We start from the raw sequence: 18,439 nt of genomic DNA, 5'->3' as shown, positions 1-18,439 counted from the left end.
CTGTGGGAGAATCCTATTACACTGACTGTAACTTAGCAAAACAATTCTCTCATTATCCTAAGGTCTCCCGAGAGGAAGTAAACTAACTCAATCCCCAGTTCCGCTCTTCAGGGATGTGTGCAGCTCAAAGACCCCAAAAGAGCAACCAGCTAATAAAGGACCTGCATCCCACATCCTCAGGGATCCCAACGATGCTACATTTTATGGTGAGAAACATGGACGCCCAAAGAAGACCAACGTCAGGAGGGAAGTCTTTGAATAGCTCTGGAAATAACAGAGAACAGCAGACCCTAGAGGGAGATGCACTGATTTAAGTACGAATGGTTTCTGAAATCAAAGATTATCATTCTTTGTACTCTCGCCAGCAATACACGAGGGTCCCTGACAAGTTGGATTCTCATGGGACTCATTCCTCCCCTAGATGACCACAGTTCTAAGATCCACCAATAGGAATGCTTGAATTTTGAAAATGTAAGTGTGTTTCCTATGGCGGTAGCTATGCCACAAGGAAGAGTGATTATCCTCAGGTTTCCTTTGACATTTCTTAAACCCACAGTAGGGGCTGTGAGTGTAGCTCAGTGGTAGGGCACTCGCCTAGCATACATGAGGTCCTGGAGTCAATCCCCAGCACCACAAAAGAAAGAGAAAGACCGACAGACAGACAGACAGGCATCACAAGAATGAAGGCAAAGCGTGTGGAGGGAAACACAGCTCACAAGCCCTCTAGGCCTTTCAGTCTAAATAAAAAGCACTGGATTCAGTGTCCCTCCAGTTCTGCAGCACAATAACAAACATCACTTATGTATAAAAGTATAAAGCTATTTCTGGTGCCAAGCATGACGGCAGCTCTCACCAGGACAGGGGTTGGGCTTCCCACAGGAAAGTGCTAATGACCACTCGGGTCCTCAGTGTCACATCTGAACAAGTGGCACCAAAGATAGCAATGAGGAGGAAGTCCCTGGACACAGACAAGAGGGTGACACTGATATCCACGTTTAGGTCAAAGCTCCCTTTCCCAGGACAAACCCCGGAAAAGAAGGCACTGCCCTAAACTTGGAGTCTTAAGATTCCAATATAATCCGATGCTCTCTCGATGACTTTATTTTGAATACCAATGCACAATCTGGAGATGGCAAACAGCCTGGAATCAATAGCATTTTTTTAATGCACATTCAAGAAAGTAACCTCAACCAGGCATGGAGGCAGAAGCTCCTAATTCCAGCACCCTGGGAGAATGAGGCAGGAGGATAGGGAATTTAAGTCCAGCCTGGGCAACTTAGCTAGGGATGTAGCTCAATGCAAGGGCCCTGGATTCTATCCTCGGTATTCCAAGGAGAAAGAGAGAGAGAAGAAATAATTATTATTATGTGGAATCACAAGTATATAACTCTAGAACAAAAATGAAATGTTTTGTAAATGAGGTCTTGTAGCTTAGGACAAATAACCTGGTAATAGCGTTTACAACAGTTCAGAAGGGCTGTGTTCCTGATAACTGGGAGAGTAGCGAAACTGCTGTGATTTGAATCTGCTGGATGACTAAAACATGGCTCCAGGAATAAGAAGGCTATTGATGTATAAGGTACACATGAAGAAAAACAGACTAGAAATGTGCTGTAAATGATTAAATAAAGGAGACAGCAATTTTCCCTGACATGTCATTTACATTAATATATTAAATAGTACAAACGGACATGTGATTACTGTATCTCTTCTTCTAAAAGTTCACTTTTCCAAATGGGGAAAAAAAACAAGTTTATCCTCCTGTATGGCAGAGCAGCACCACACCCTTCTAAGGCATCTTCCCGAAAGAGTCGGAGACATCATCACACTACAGTGATCCTGCGCAAGGCCATTTTCTAAATCACAGATAACTTTGCTATGCCCACAGCCAAGGACAGAAGCTGTGCTGGTTTCAAAACCGAACAGCTGGGAATGGCACGTGCCTGTCATGGCAGCACCTGGGAGAACAGCCAAGTTCAAGCACAGCCAGGCCCCTGAGCAACTCAGCAAGATCCTGTCCCCAAATGAAAAATAAAAATGCGCTGGGGATGTAGCTCAGTGCGAAGGCCTTGGGTTCAGTCCCCGATACTAGGAAAAAAACTGCCTTGTAGAGTATGTGGATAAGGGATCTCTGATGTTTGAAAGTGTCACAGTCTCTGTCTCTCTCTCTCTCTTTTTCTTTGGTACCAGGGATCCTCGGGACCTCACGCTTGCAAGGCAGGCGGTGGTACTGGGCTAAATCCTTGGCCCCACAGTCTCTACAGTCTCGTTTGCAATGGAAAATCTCATGATGGGTGACAGAGTGTTCACAACACCTTCCAGCAACCTGCTCTTTGTAACCAGATGACTTCTAAGGTCACTGATGGGCAGACAAAACAAACCTTTCCAAATATCTGTTCAAAGGACAAAACATCACAATAGATCCCATTGTGCTCGCTCCATGGTTTCTGAAATCTGGCCTGAACAAATGAAACCTTCCTGTGCTGACCTGCTGGTGACTCCGGAAGGTGTCAGCTCCACCCGCCCAGCTTGCACCAGAACCCCTGCCTCTGATTTGCATCCCACCTCTCGTCTCTATGCAGAGTGTGACGAGGCCTCACACAGAGCACGTCCAAGCCAAAGCCTGCTTTCCTCCTCCTCCTCCGTACGTGGACACACACACACACACACACACACACTCCTGTTCTGGCATACAGCCTGGAGTAAGGCATCCTTGACCTGTTTCTTTTTCTCATATGCCTATCAAATCAGAAGCTAATCCTGACAAATTCATCTTCTACGTACTGTAGATCCAAATACAGCTCTTATCCCTCATGCCCTGGCCAGTCCAAGCCACTGGACTGTCTTTTCACTGAGCTCCCTGTTCTTCCCCTCTCTCCTGCGGTCCATCCTCCACACGGCAGCTATAGCACTCCTTCTACAACGTAAGTCAAGTCACACCCTGCTCAAAACCCACATGATTTTCCACAGTGAAGGCCCAGTCTCTACCGTGGCTCCTAGGGTCCTCATGGTCAGCCTGCATGTCGCCCCATTTTCCTTTGGCCTCATTTTTTCCACTCTACTCTTTACCACAGTAGTCCAGATACATTGTCCTGCTCAGTTTTTCTCTTGTGGTACTTGGGGTTGAACCCAGGGCCTTCATACTAAGCTACATCTCCATTTTTTTCTTTTTTTTTTTTAATTTTGAGATAAGGTCTCATTCAATCTCTAAGTTGCCCAGGCTGGGCTTGAACTTGTGATCCTCCTGCCTCAGGCTCCAAGAGTGCCAGCCTCGCTACCCTTGAATAATGAATCTACCAAGTATAGTCTGGGTTGGCGGCCTTTGTGCTGGCTGTTGGCTCTGCAGATAAGTGCTTTCCCTTCCTTCCTTCCTTCCTTCCTTCCTTCTTCCCTTCCTTCCTTCCTTCCTTCCGATCCATTTAAATAGACCCCTAACACTGTCATCTAGGATCATCTCCCAAATATGTGGCACTCAAATCCTTGCCCCCAAATCTACTCACAAGGATACACAAACTAAGAAGCCATCTCAGGCGGCACAGAGAGCAAATCCAAGATTGTGCGAAGGTTTCCAGCAGCACTATGTCAAGAAACACCGGAAGCAAGGACTTTCCTTTCTCAGACGGGTGTAGGAGCCAGGAAATCGAGGTTATTTCCTGGTTTTATCTATGCTCTTGTTCTTTGGGTCAAGATCCCAACGTTCTAGATCAGATTTTGCTTCAACCAGCCAGCTGCAGAGCTGAGAGTGTTATGGAAACTAGTGAAGGAGGAGGTGGCAGAGCTACTGTGGCTCCCAGTCCAAAGAGTAGGGAAAGGGTCCTCCGAGGGTCTCATGTGTTCGGAGGGGGCTTTTGGAAGGTGACTGCATCACGGCGGCACCATATTCACTGGTGGATTTACCCAATGATGAGCCCATGGCTGAATGTGCTGCTGGGAGTGGGCCTGGTAAGGTGTCACTGGTGACGTGACCTGGGAGGGATATGCCTGCCTCCAGCTCTTCCTTTCTCTCTCCACTTCCTGTTGCCATGGGTGAGCAGCTTTCCCCACCTGCCATTTCTGCACCGGAGCTGGCTGAGCCAAGATAAACCTTTCCTCCTGTGAGTTTCAGGTACCAGGTATTTTGTCCCAGTGACAGGAAAGTGACCAGGGCAGGTGAGTAAAACAAATGAGATCTCAGGGAGAGCCTCCCACCCACCTCGATCTCCTAGCACTTCTTTTGCAGAGACCCTTGAGAAGGTCCTGCCAGACTTGGCCCTGATTCCCTCGACTCTCTAGACTAGCTCCATGGAGAAATATGTGTCACGGGAAGTCCAGGGCTGCCCCATTGGCCTCATGTGGAAAGTGAGTGTCTTCAAGGGTTTTTCCAGCACATGCAACCACAGGAGAACATATCCAGTGGGAACTATGCCTGCAAAGGAGGGGATTTAAGTGTCAAATAAGTAGACCAGCTGGAAAGCACCCAGAATCAAAGCGATGAGTGGCTGTTACCAGATCCAGTGACCAGACCCTGAAAAATGGTGACTCACGGGCAGCTCCAACCCACAGGTGAATACTGTCGCATGAGCAGAATTTTTAATCCTCACCGACATGTATAGATTGAGATTTTTACATAACAGATCAGACTTCTCTTAATAAATTGGAAAGCTGGCCCCAGTGGAACTTACTGTTCCATGACAGAGAGCCCAAGCCTCATGAACAGTGGTTCCAGGAGGACCCCACCCCATTGCTAGTGCTGATAGCTCCAGAGCCTTTTCATTAGACGAGAAATGTGCTTGGCGTCTGTATAACCATGGAAATAACAAAGGCACTTCAGTCGTCTTACACTCCTTCCACTTTACTTCTGTATGTGGTCTCTCTGGTCATGGTACACATTTGCCCCTGAACTCTAGGGATGGATGCCAAGCTCCTTCTAAATACACTGCATCCCCAGAATTGTGTGAAGTTCCCGGGCCCCAGCAGGCAGCTAATGCTGTTGTGCCACAGAAGGATGGGAGACATAGACTGTTAAATAAAAAGTTTAAAATGCCAGGATCATCACACAGCTATTAAACTATCAAGTGGGGTTTGGAAAATGAGTAGAATGATTTTTTTGTGTTGGTGGGCTACTCATAAGCCATTAGGTGGTAGTTAATATTTAACTAGATCATTTAAAAAATAGTATTCAAGGCTTGTCCAACCTTTTACACCAGCTCCTAGCCAGGGGATTCTAGGGTATTCTCAGCATCTATTGACATTTCAAGTTCTCATTATCACCCTAAAACTTCTTCTTTTTACTGTTATATTAACTTGTTCCCTTTTATGCACTACAAAGCAAGAAATGTTTAAAGTCTTTTTCACTGCCTTTGACCACTGCCTTTTTCTTCTAAAGATGCTTGAATTTTGATCCAATAAATTTTCATCTCCTCATATACATGAAAAAGTACAATTTCACTACCTGGTTGAAGCTCATTCCTTCTTCTTTCTTTAGTAGATTGAACTAAACTTGCAGCTAATGGGGGAAAAAAAAACAAAAGAAACAAATCCATTAGCAACTGGCCCACATGGTGGCTTGTTAAAATGTACCATTTTATAACTAAAGCAAATGAGAGTTCAAAGGATCTGTCAGGGGAGCATTAAAGTAAAGCACAAAGGATTCTTTTCTGCAGTTATATCCTACAGATTCTAAATTTCAAACCAAGTATCTGAAGAGTATCTCTTTTCCAGAAAATCACTATTATGGAATAATAAAATACAGCAAGATTCAACACTTTGAATCCCTTTAAAACCCTGAAAGACGCAGTTTAGTCCTTGATATATAGCAATAAAAGAGGTCAGCTTACCCAGCAAAGTTCTCTCACTGTTGACAGAGCAACTGATGACGTGCAAGTCTTTCTCAAAGGTATACAGATGCTATTAAAACAAAAATTTTAATGCAGAGTTTTATATCTATTAACAGTTGTATGTAAGTCAGTTTGCCTTGGGCTATGTACCAAGTATTATTGTGGCAAAACATTTTACTAAAGAACCCTCAATGAACTAGTTCATCCTTGCTGAGACATTGGGATTTTTTTTTTTTTTTAGAAAAATGGGCCATATTTTGCACCGAAACAGTAGATAATTGAATATAGTGGCTAAGAGATAGATCTTGGAGCCAAACTAGATCCACATTCAAATCCTGACTCTGCCACTTGCTCTCTGTGTGACTTGTGGACAAGTGATTCAACCTTGCCCTCCTCTGTCAAGAGCATGCTAGCATCTCCCGGGGTTGTAAGGAGGACCAAGAGAGATGGCACATAGGAAGCATTTTAGTACACTGTGTCACTCGCATTGGGGTTGTACTTACTGAAGTGGTAGAGTTTTAATCAAATTACACAGCTGACCTGATGTCCATGGTTACGTCTAAGAGGCCACCGCATATGTGCAAAGATGGCTTCTATCCTTATTTAATTTTTTAAATTACATTTTGAATCTTCAAAGTAAAGACCACGTCTCTTCTACACTGAAGGACATGAAAACGGCCACGCAGAAGGCGGGCATGATGTGCATGCACACAACCACAGTTACAGTAGGCAGATCCTCCAAGTTCATTGGAGGACACAGGAAAGACAGAGTCCCAGAGAGAAGAGGTGAGGAGACGCAGGAATGGCAGAAGTGCCAAGAACGTAATTAGTACTTGCAGATTAAGAAAGATACGGCCAAGAGATCTCGAAAAATATTGGGAAAGTCAAGAAGCAATTAGAAAAAGTGAACTTCTGAGTTAATTTTTAAAAGGTACTGAATTCTTATGTGAAAGAAAATGATTGGTCTTTAGGTCTTGCTCTGAGGGATCCTAATTTGTAAAGGCAGAGGATCATGGATTGTAGACACTTGTTACTAATTTACCCTTTTAAGGGTAAAATAATATGAGTATAGCTTCAGTATTTAAAGATGCAAAAACTACCGGATAAAAAGCAAAATTCTTGCGTTATATTCAGCCAGTCCCAACTGCCTTCCAAAGAAAATATGTCTGTAACTTTTTCTGCAGCCTTCTGGATCTTTTTAAATTATTTTCAATATGTATTATAGCCCCAAATTTGATAATTTTCTTGTAAGTTTCTTGTAAGTTTCATAAATAGAATATATTATTCTGACTACTTTGTTTTTTCATGTAACAATATATTTTGAAGAGGCTTCTGTGCCTCTCTACATTTATAGTCTTATAAGTGTAAAAAATGAGCCTGGTGTGGTGGTTAATGCCTATAATCCCAGCATGAGGGAGGCTGAGGCAGGAGGACTGCTGTGAGTTCGAGGCCAGCCCTAAACTATGTACTAAGACCCTGTCTCAAAAATATATATATATATAAAATGGTTCCCAAAGAGGTTACTGATGGGTGTTTGGTTTACCTCCCACTTGTAAGTGCTACAACAAGCCAATGAACATCCTTTTTGAACTTCATATTTGTGAACCTGTATTGGAATTTCTGTAAAGTCAAATGTCAAAAATGGGATTTTTGGGTCAAAAGTTGTGTAAATATTGAATACTACAATTGAGAGCATCACAAAACCTTCCCACAGATGACCTTATGCAAAACAGACTTACAGAGTGGCTCATGAACCTGGGGTACATGGCTTCAGCATGGGCTTATCCAGAGCCGGAAATACCCATCCTTCTGTTTCTAAGGTTCAAGACATTTCCAGCCTCCACACAATGCAGCCCCAAAGCCACAGCAGTTCCAACCGCACACTCACACACCACCAGACCCAGCAGGAAAGAGTCGCGTTCCCAGCAAAGCCCATTCCCCACTTGTATCCCACCAGCTTATGCCACACTGGCTCCTGCAGGGACCCCCGGGTCAGCTGCATCACAGGGAGTGGGGGAGGAAACGAGAGAGGGGGACGAAGGGAGGCCTGCGGTCGTGCCCACTTGTGCACTGCTGATGTGCTGCTCCCCACCTGACCACTGCTAGGAGAGATGATGGGTCATTTGGTTAAAACTTCAGAGACTGAGCCCAAGGTAGAGTAGACCCACGTCCCCCTCCTCCTCCCACTTAGCAGAGCTAAAATCCTCGGATATTGCATAAAACAAACCTAAGAAGACTTGAAAAGTAGTAGAAAAACATACGCTGAGGGGTTGGCCACAAGTCAGTAAAGAGCACCTGCCTCACATGCACAAGACCATGGGTTTGATCCCAGGCACTGAATGGATTACAAAAAAGAGGCCGACATTCTAGGGATGGTAGGCCCTGGAGTGAGAGTGGCTTTCACATCATATATCCGAGATTTAAAACTAAAAAAGGAATGCAATAGAAACGCTGATAGGACCCAACAAAAGCAAATATATCCACCCTCTGTAGCCAGGGAAACAGGAAAGAGGAAATCTTTTAGACTACACCTGCCTTATTCCAGTCAAGCCCCATGGGGGGAAATGCAACCCTGTTCTTACCCCCACCAACAAAGACTGAGTGGGACCCTAGACCCCCATCCTTGTCTGGCTATGACAAAACACCTTCCCCCACACCTGGCTGAGTATTACCAGAAGAGACCAAGGAGGAAGCCAGGACGTCCATCCCCACCTGCAGGAATGACTCTTCTCCCACCTCAGGCTCAGCAAAGCCATGTGGGAAGCCTGGACTCCCACTCAGACCGGCAGTAAGAGGGTGCCTCTCCTCCCTGGGCCGGATGGAGCCAAACTTTCACTACCACCCCACGAGGCCTCCACCTCCTACTCATCAACAGACCCCATGAGGAGCAGCTTCAAGGACAGCCTGGAGCCTCTCTGCCCGGGAGAACCCAGGTTCTTCTCTCAAGAGAGTCAGGAGGTCACTCAGGGGCCCTGGGCCTTCACCCCCACCCAACAGAAGCAAGGCTGTGCTCCCCACTCCCCAACGAGCACAGCAGAGCAGGAGAGTCGACTAGAAAACTTCAGTGAGATCCAGTGTGCACACACAGCACACAGAGTGTCAGGGACCCAGCAGAAAACCACGCATCTCACCAAAATCAGGAAAAAGGCCTTCATCAGGTGTGGGTCCCTTGCCCTTGGGCTTCCCAGCATCCAGAACTCTAAGAACTAAACCTTTTGGTCTTTGTAAATAACTAAGTCTCAGGCATTCTGTTATCGTCACTGAAAATGGCCTAAGATAGCGACTATAGTACAAGAATAAGATTCAACTATTTTATAAAGCTAGTTAATTTATCATTAATTTATCCTTTAACCAATTTATTTTCTGAAATAATATTTTGAAATCGAGCTTTGTCACGGAAAATACATTAAAAAGCAGCTGCTGTGGAGAGAACCTATCACTCCTGACCCATTGAAAACACTTCTGAATTCCTACCACTCCCAAGGCAGTCGGCCGGAGCAGTGGAGATGAAACACAGAACGCTCCTTCCTGTTGAGCACTTACCGCCTCAGGAAAGCTGAATACATCCACAAAGCCAGCCGTGCCTACCATAACCAGGGTGGCAGGAGACTCGGCCCTCCTGTCAGCAATCTTCCTAGAACTCGGGCTGCATAAACATTAAGCTACAGAGTGCACTGAAGCTTGGCGTTTTGTCTTCTTGCTCCCGAGACTGTACTGTGACTGGGCCACCACTGTGTGTCCAGCCCCTCACAGGGGAGTCCCTGTTGGATCAGGGGACTTGGGAGTGAGAGAAGGAACAAATGAGTGTGAGAGAAAGGCACAGAAGAAAGGGGAAGAGAATTCACCATGCAGCACACTGGACGCCCAAAGAGGGAGGTGACCTTGGAGAACAGTGGAATTGATGCAGAGTATTTAGGTTCGAGGTTGTCTAATGTTCGGTGCTAAACCGTGTTTATATAAAATGACTCCCCTCCCTTTTCCCCCAAATGAGACAGACCTTGTCCACGGCAACCTATGCCTTATGTGAGTAGTAGTTTGGGGAGAAATTAAGGGGGCTAAATTCTGTAACTGAGATCTGTTTATTCCAAAAATCCATGGATTTTTGAAAAGGATGAGAAGCAAGAAAAGTAAAGTCAAGCGGAGGTAAAAAGAGCCAGAAGTTACTGTGAATGGTGAGGAACATACAGATCTTAAGGAACTCATTCAGCTCCCTACTGTTTTTACAGAATATAAGAAATTTTCTTTGAGTCATTTTTAAATCTCAAAGGACTAAGACTTGCACTGGTGTTTTGGTTCAAATACCCTTACACGTTTCAAAAATAATAATAATGGAGCCAAGAAATAGTAAAGACATGGGGGAAGAGAAGGAAGACAAAGAAATAAATTTTTAGAAAACAAAATTGGGATTTGCATCTAGAAAAAAAAGAAAACTGGAAAAGCAGTTAACAATAAATAAGTTATAGCTGATGGGGACTTTTACCTCATTTTGTCTGGTCTGGCAATCATATAATCCAAAGACCACATTTCCCTTTCCATCCTACAAAACAAATATGCAAATGTCACTGTTTAGGAAGCTAGTTTGAAGCTAGTTGTCAAAACAACCCTGCAGCAGTGATCCAACCAGTACCTCAGAAATCCTAGGACACCCGATTCTGAAAAAACAATCATATTTGCTATATTCTCACCAACAAAAATTTAACACATTAATTAGGTTTAAATATCTTGACATTTCCCCCCTGGAAAGTGAAGTTGTTCATTTTATTCAAAAATTTTGACCTTCAGATAGGCAGTGTCACTTCTTTTTAAAAAGCGTTCAATCTCCAATACTGGGGCACAGAGTGGGGAGAGAGGAGAGAGGGAACATTTCTTTTTTTCTCTCTCTCATTGAGTTTATTGATACTTGTTAGGTATACAGTACAGTTACATTCATCATTGGGATCCTGTACCTTTACATGACAGGTCTTGGCTCTCACTGAGGAAACATTTCTTAAGTCTGAATTTCAGGCACTATTCGACATCATACACACACAACACAATGTCATGATTAAGTACTCAATGTTAAAGATTAAAGGTTTAAAACAGAATTCTGTAAACTGATAGTAGAAGTGATCAGTAAATCTTATGTCCTATATATTTTACCACAATAAGAAGAGAACATACCTTATAGGTATAAACAATGTTTCCGTTTCTTTCAACATTTAGTAGACGTAAGCTCTCATAATTTGTTTCTAAAACATCTGAAATAAGAAAACAGCAAGTTAATGCTTGGAAAAAGTTTTAAAATAAACCTGACACGCGCCTGCCTCACAAGGGCAAGGGCCTAAGTCTGATCTCCGGTACCAAATAAATAAACAGATAAAATACACCTAACAAGTACATTAGGGAACGAAGCCGTGTACGATACATCCTGATGGTTCCGTTTCGCAGTTTAAACGCAGGCAAACCTAACCTAGGGTCCCTGGCAGAGCAGCAGTGACCCTCGCGCCCGGCACCCCAGGGACCCGGTGATCTGGAGAGCTTTTGGAGGCATGAGATCCACTGCTCAGCTCAGTGAGCCTCACTTTCTCACTGTGTGCGTCTCTGTGCAAACGTTACACCACCACAAAGGCCCAGCACGTTTTCGCTTTTCATGTTCAGAGGCTACATTGCTAGAGACCCACAAACCAAGAACTGTCAGAGCTTGCTGGTGGATTCATCCCTGTCAGGCAGGCAGCTGAGAGATCAACGAAGGTACTGAGATAGGAAAAAAAAACCCGCTGGCCCAAAGCAAGAGAGTAACCAGAGAAAGCGCCAGCTTCTGGGTTCCTGCGGCCCCCAGGGAAAGGTGCCCTGAGTGAAGGATCCGGAGGATTTGCACAGATGTGGGGACCCCTCCCTCACCATCCACATCCTCCTCCCACAGGTCCCCACAGTATTGTCATCAGGAGCAGAGGCGCCGGCGGAAGGGCGCAGAGTGGGGTCTGCCTTTGGAGCCTGAGCAGAGGAAAGGTGTGGCGTCTCCTTCCCCTGGCAGTGGTGGCTGCGGCAGGTGTGTGCTACAAGCCCCCTAAGGAAGGCTCTGGGCAGGGAGCGCAGCTCCCTAGGTGGGCACAGGACCGGGCCATGCTGTGCTCTGTCCTGGCGTAGGGAGGGCAGCTTCCCATGGGCCTTCCTGGCAGGCACATACTCAGGTCCAAAAAATCACACAAGTTTGCAACCAGGAGCTAATCAAACCCTTTATTTATTAAAATTGCATTTTTTTTTTTTTTGTACTGGGGATCAAACTCAGGTCCTTGTAATTGTGAAGTAGGCAGCAGCACCACTGAGCTAAATCCCTGGCTACAATTGCACTTTTTATCTAGTCCTTTTTCCTCTAAAGTCTTGTCTGCTATGAAGATATCTCTATCTGCTTTCTTTTGGGTATTGCTTGAATGACTTACCTTTTTCTGTCCTTTTATCATTAGTCTTCCTGTGCTCTTAACTTAAGCTATGCATCTGGCAGTGTCTACTTGTGCTTCTTCCCTAGTCTGATAAGTCTCAGTCTTTTAATTGGCTATGTAGTGCATTTACATTTACTGTAGTTTGTTTTATCACAACAGAAATACACGTGTTCATCAAGACACACGTCTATAGCACTGTGACTCATAGTAGCCCAAACTACCATCAAGTGAAGAATGAATAAAGTGCAGTAAATCCAAACAGTGGAACACAGTGTGACAATAAGAATGAGTTAACCTATAACAACACACACACAAATAACAGCAAAAGAAGCCCCAATCCTACCCCATAACCACAAAAAAAACTGTGGTAGTGATTTGATCTGTATGCAAGCTTCAGTCTTGTAATCCAAGCTGCTAGCTGAGGGGCTGCCAGGAAGGGGCATGAGGCATTTCTGGTGCTGTGAACCTTCCCTTTCCTGCCCAAGTTTCACTCTTTGAAAATTAACTGAACCACACACATGTGACTCATGTACTTCTCGGTGGGAAAGCCCTATTTTGAGGAAGGACGGAAAGATTCTTCACACCAAATATTTAACTTACAAATTAACAATCATCTTTCATCCAAAGTTTTTAGGTTAGTCCTAACTCTGTATTGAAAGAGTCAAACACTGGTGAGAGTACAGGGTCAATGATTATCACTAACCGGGAAGAAAAGTATCTTTTCACAATCTCTTCAAAAGCAATCTAAAATTAAATAACTGCTTAACAAGTCATCTTTTCCATACGTGAATAGTGCTTTCGGATGGTAAATATTATTCTGTTGATTATTACATAAGTCTAATCTTCAGATAAAACTTACACAAAGTACCCTATGACTCAGAGCAAGGTTCAGCTTGGATTCCTAATGAAAAGCAAGTGTATTCGTGATCTGGACCCCTGTCCTAGAGCTGGGGCGGGAATGCTGTGTTGTGAGGGGTGCTCAGGCCTCATCCTGGTACCTCTTCCTGCCCCTCCTATGCAGCAGCTGTGCAGAAGCTCTGGGGGGTGGGCAACGGGCAGGGGCAGTGGGTTACACCCATGAGTATATCAATTTTTCTATATATCCTGAGCTGCAGGACACACTTCACATTGGTTTTAAAATGGTTTGGTCCCTTAGTGGGTTTTCCCTGGGTCAGCATCACACAGGGAGGCAGTGTGCAGGTTCTTACCAACCTGGAGAAGGTAAACAGGACAATAAGCTGAGCGCCCTGTATCAAGCTTACAAGGGGAAACAGAGAGTTACTCCAAAACCTTGCTTTTCAAACATCTAAAGAGCATTTCCATGAGTTGCTTTTCATCCTGCGCTTGACTTAGAACTTCTGGAATGCAACGCATCAATATGGAAAAGTGTTTCCTTCTTTCGAGATTATAAGGAAACTGGAACAGACCTTCACACAAGCACCCTTAAAAGGTTTCAGCTAAGATAAGAAACTCCTTTATGGGAAGTCTTGCTTTAAAAAAAAAAAAACCTTTATTTTGAAATCACTAAAAAAAAATTCTCCAACAAATGTAGGTGACAACTTCATGTTTATATTATATACATATTTAGTCCATTAAACACTAGCTTTCAACTCTGGCTGTGGTAGAAAGATCAAAGGAGCTCTTAAGAAAACACCACCTGCCTCACACTGCAAGTTCCAGAGTTCGATCCCCAGTACCCCCAAAAAAAACACTGATCTCCAAACCCTTCCCAAGACATTCTTACTTGACTGGGCTGGTGGGAGACCCACTCTTTAGTGTTTTAAATTCCTAAGTATTGCTCATGCGCAGTCAGAGTGAGAACCAACAAACTAGATATTTATGTAACATGTTAAGCAACCTTCAGAGGCTAGCATGACTAGGACCGGTGTATGATGTAAACTCGGTAGGCAGAGTTTAAAGAAATAACAATAATGCTTTCACAGGCACATTAACCCTGCAGTTAAGTACATGGTTCACTTTTCAAGGACATTTAAAACAGACAAATGTGGCAATGTTAGAAATCCAGAGGCTAATATCTCACCACACCCACATGTCAACGCTTCCTCCTGGGGTAGCTACTGGTGGTAACACACCCATGTCAAAGGAGCACTCGGCAGCCTCTGTGCTTATTCATTCTGACTCTTCTCGCTACAGTCATCTCTGGAAAGTCCAGAGGAGGAAGTTTAGCAACTTCAAATAAGGAAATGTGATTTAATTCTAGTTTGTGTGCTCAGTGCTCACGAAGAAAACAATGTAGCATTTAGATGGGCAAGATATTTTCATAAGTAAACCTACTAAAGAAAGGAAGGTCTGTAGGTGTGCAACGTACCAGGAAGCCATGGCTTGTGCACAACAGCAGCTAGTTTACTAGGTAAACTTGACTATATCAATCTATTCCTTTGCAAGCAAAAGTGATTTCACTTTACAGGAAGATGTTGAACAAATGTATAAATTTATTCCAACTGCTTTGGGACGCAAAGCAAATAAAACATGTAATTCTCCAGTGACAGTATTTGGGGGGGGGGAGAATCAGCCTTATATGAAAACGTGAATTGGTTCCCAATACACAGATCAAGAAGGTGATGAGATACAACGATACTGATGATATTCCAAGAGAATGTCCCCCGGCCATCGGGGGCTATGCACAAGGCTTGCTCTCTAATCAGTCACCTGGCAGTGTATCAAGTCCCTGGCAAGGATGACTAATGATGAGATTTGAAAGATGAGTCCGTCCGGTGTATCACAAGTCCAAGAGGAATCAAAGCAGGCAAAAGATACCCAGGAGAAATCCACATTCTTTCCAGAATTGGTTATAGAGGGTCCCAATTTACAATGTTTCCATTTACAAATTTTTGCTTTACAATACAAACTCAGTAGCAAGCATGCTTTAGGTTTTGATCTTTTCCTGGGCCAGCAATAGGCAGTGGGGTCATCGTCTGATGCTGGGAATCAGCAGCAAGCCGCAGCTACATGATCACGGCAGTGAACAGCCCATTCCTCCAGTGCTCAGTGTTGCTAAGCGATGGTGTTTTATAGGTTAGGCATAGTAAATGCATTTTCTATCTTATGGTACTGGGGATTGCACCAGATTCTTCATCCTGAGCTACATCCACAGCCCATTTTTAAAAGTTTGGAGACAAGGTCTCACTATAAGCCTCCTGCCTCAGCCTCCCAGAGTGCTGGGATTACTTAAATGCATTTTCAAATTATACAAAAATGGGTTTATTGGGCATCAAGCGACAGGAAGCTAGGAAAAGCACCAACTGAATCTCCCAAAATTACCTATGAGAAAAGGATGAGTCACATTTCCATGGCTGACAGAACTCACTAGCTATTTCGCCAGGAATCTGTCATATTTCATGAGAACAACTAAGCATAACTAAGAAAGCTTCTACTGTATTTGTTGGTGTAAAAGCTACTAAAGCTTGCAGACCTAGACAGCAAGTGTGCAGAGAGACAAGGCCATTGTACATCCATAATTTGTACATGAAAAGCTGGGACTAGGTAAGGACAATACTTGGCACAAATGTACTTAGCAATGGTTGGGCTGGAAATGTGATGGAATGGCAGATTGCCCCCAGTGCAGTAAATTTTAGTAGAAGAAGGGTTGACCTGTGGTTTTTGTCTATACTTGGCACAAATGTACTTAGCAATGGTTGGGCTGGAAATGTGATGGAATGGCAGATTGCCCCCCAGTGCAGTAAATTTTAGTAGAAGAAGGGTTGACCTGTGGTTTTTGTCTGTTTTGCTCTACCACTTGTGTGTGATTTTCGGGGAAGCAATGCTCTTAGTGTGTCTGGGCTAAAAGTCTAGCCAAGGTCCTCTGAGACAACAAAATACTGCCAGTATCAGAAAAGTAGTACTCCTATTAAATTTAACATTCCGAGGACCCATGATAAGTTTTTTCTAACAAAATCTCAATATATAAGTTTATAATACTTCACAGATGAAAGCTATAAGGAGGCCAAAATACACCTGAGTGACACACAGCTTTTCAATAACAACACACAAGACTGGCATTTCACACCTCATCTAACTTCATTCACCTTTCATATACCTCTCACCACTCAGCAGAAGAAGGACCGAGTTCAAGAACTACTTTGTGGTGGAAATCAGGACTAAGGCTTGCCTGCTGTTTTTCAGAAATCTAAATCTTCAAAAACTTTGTAGATGTAAAGAACTCAAAAATACCAGAGCCCCCCCTCCCAAATATAAAGGCCCTATTCAAAAAGGGGCATCTAAAATGAACAGACATTTCTCAGACAAACAAGTAAAAGCAGCAAATAAATATGTGAAAAAATGTTCAACATCACTGGTCATTTGAGAGATGCAGGTGAAAACAACACTGAGATTCCATCTCACCCCACAAAGAAAGGCTGCTGTTAAGAAATCAACTAATAACAAATGCTGGTGGGGTTGTGGGAAGAAAGGAACCCTTCTCCATTGTTGGTGGGAGTGCAGACTGGTGCAACTACTGTGGAAATCAAACAACTAGGATTAGAAATCCCATTTGACCCAGCTAATGGGTCCCTCTGCTGGGTACCTTTCCAAAAGAATTAAAAGAATCATACCACAGTGATATATGCTCACCCACGTTTATAGCGGCACAGTTTATTAGAGCTAAAACTTGGAAACAGCCCAATTGCCCAACAACTGGAGACTGGATAAAGAAGATGTGGTTCTTCTATAAGATGGAATACTACTCAGCCATAAAGAACAATAAACTAGAGATACTTATAGCTAAGTAGATGTACATTGAGGCCATACTCTCTCCTCTCTCTCCCTCTCCTCTCTCTCTCTCTCTCTCTCTCTCTCTCTCTCTTTCTTTTTGGTACTAGGGATTGAATTCGGGCCCTTACACTTGCAAGGTAGGCAGCAGAACCACTGAGCTGAGATACTTATAGCTAAGTAGATGTACATTGAGGCCATACTCTCTCCTCTCTCTCCCTCTCCTCCCTCTCTCTCTCTCTCTCTCTCTCTCTCTCTCTCTCTCTCTTTCTTTTTGGTACCAGGGATTGAATTCGGGCCCTTACACTTGCAAGGTAGGCAGCAGAACCACTGAGTCAAACCCCCAGCCTAAGGCCATACTCTGAAGTGAAATAAATAGGACACACATGTGTAAATACCTAATAGTTTCTCTGGTGTGAACAAATAAAAGTGTAAACAAGGTTCAAATTGTATAACTGATAATGTGAAATAGAAAAGGGCTAAAGGAGTAGGGAAGTGGGAAGGGTAGGGGAAAGGAAAGGAAAAAGAAAAATATGAGAAAAGGAAAAAATGGAAAAAGTCTTTGTACATAGGGGAGGGTGGAAAGGTGAAGGGAGGGGCAGGAGGGTGGGGAAAAAATAAGAACCAAGATACATCATGTAAAGGTACAAGATCCCAGTGATGAATGTAACTGTACTTTATACCTAAAATGTGCCAATAAACTCAATGAAAAAAACAACTTTGTAGGCAGTGGAAAGCTTTTATACATTCTCTTCCTCTCCCACCCCAAAAGACAAAATCTTCACTAATAATGACACCAAAAGCAAATTCAAACAGGAAGCTCCACAAACACACACGACTTCCATGTTACCTGTCAAGACCAGGTAACATGCAAATAATTCAGCTGCAAAATAAGATGTAAAATCGCAAGGGAAATTTTTCACCAGCCTGTAGGAAAAGGGCAATTTGTTCCTCGCCCCCAAAAGGTACCCCTCCCCGCTCCATTTAAGGAAAACAAACATTAAAAAAAAGAAGCAGCAGCAGCGCTTGCACTGGAGGGGACAGCTCCTGGAGACAAGGTGAGACCAGAGGTACCATTGTTGCTTTATTATTTACAGTAAACGCTTAAAAAGAAAAAACATGAAACCGCAGATCCCTATTTAAAGCACATCGATCGGGCGGGATTCGCTACCTCCAGTACACCAAGGGCTTTTGTGAAAACCTGAGCCGAACCGAACCTCGGAGCCGCGTCCGGGTCTCCGTAACCGGGCGCACACCCAGGCACACCCTCACAGCGCTGCAGCAACGCGTCAGGTGGGCGGGAAAGTGAGAAATCAGCTCCGCTTCGGCAAAGCGGATCGGGTGGGAAGGCCCCCAAATCACAATCGGGGACAAACTATGCGAGGTTCGAGGTGCAGGCGGCGCTATCCCCGGTGGCCGCGAGTCTCCCTTCCCTTCTCCTCACGCAGCCGCCCCTCGGTCCGGAGCCCCACACAC

The 18,439-nt window shown here is 44.1% G+C and overlaps 1 protein-coding gene across 5 annotated transcripts in view; it reads right to left on the bottom strand.

The window, feature by feature from the left end:
* The window catches only part of Gsap (gamma-secretase activating protein), a 74,834-nt gene that overhangs the window by 55,412 nt on the left and 983 nt on the right, over positions 1 to 18,439 (bottom strand). For all 5 annotated transcript variants that reach the window (XM_033756597.1, XM_033756595.1, XM_033756596.1 and 2 more), the window contains 4 exons: positions 10,977 to 11,053; positions 10,297 to 10,353; positions 5,817 to 5,886; positions 5,432 to 5,485 (listed from right to left, as the gene is read on the bottom strand). In XM_033756597.1, coding sequence (XP_033612488.1) covers positions 5,432 to 5,485; positions 5,817 to 5,886; positions 10,297 to 10,353; positions 10,977 to 11,053 — 258 coding nt within the window. Of the gene's footprint in view, positions 1 to 5,431; positions 5,486 to 5,816; positions 5,887 to 10,296; positions 10,354 to 10,976; positions 11,054 to 18,439 lie in introns of those variants that run through there.

This window comes from Fukomys damarensis, unplaced genomic scaffold (genome assembly GCF_012274545.1).
Source record: "Fukomys damarensis isolate Sample0158 unplaced genomic scaffold, DMR_v1.0_HiC HiC_scaffold_4, whole genome shotgun sequence".
NCBI classification, from domain to species: domain Eukaryota; kingdom Metazoa; phylum Chordata; class Mammalia; order Rodentia; family Bathyergidae; genus Fukomys; species Fukomys damarensis.
Note: the sequence above shows the minus strand (reverse complement) of the source record. Positions and strands in the feature narration are given on the sequence as shown.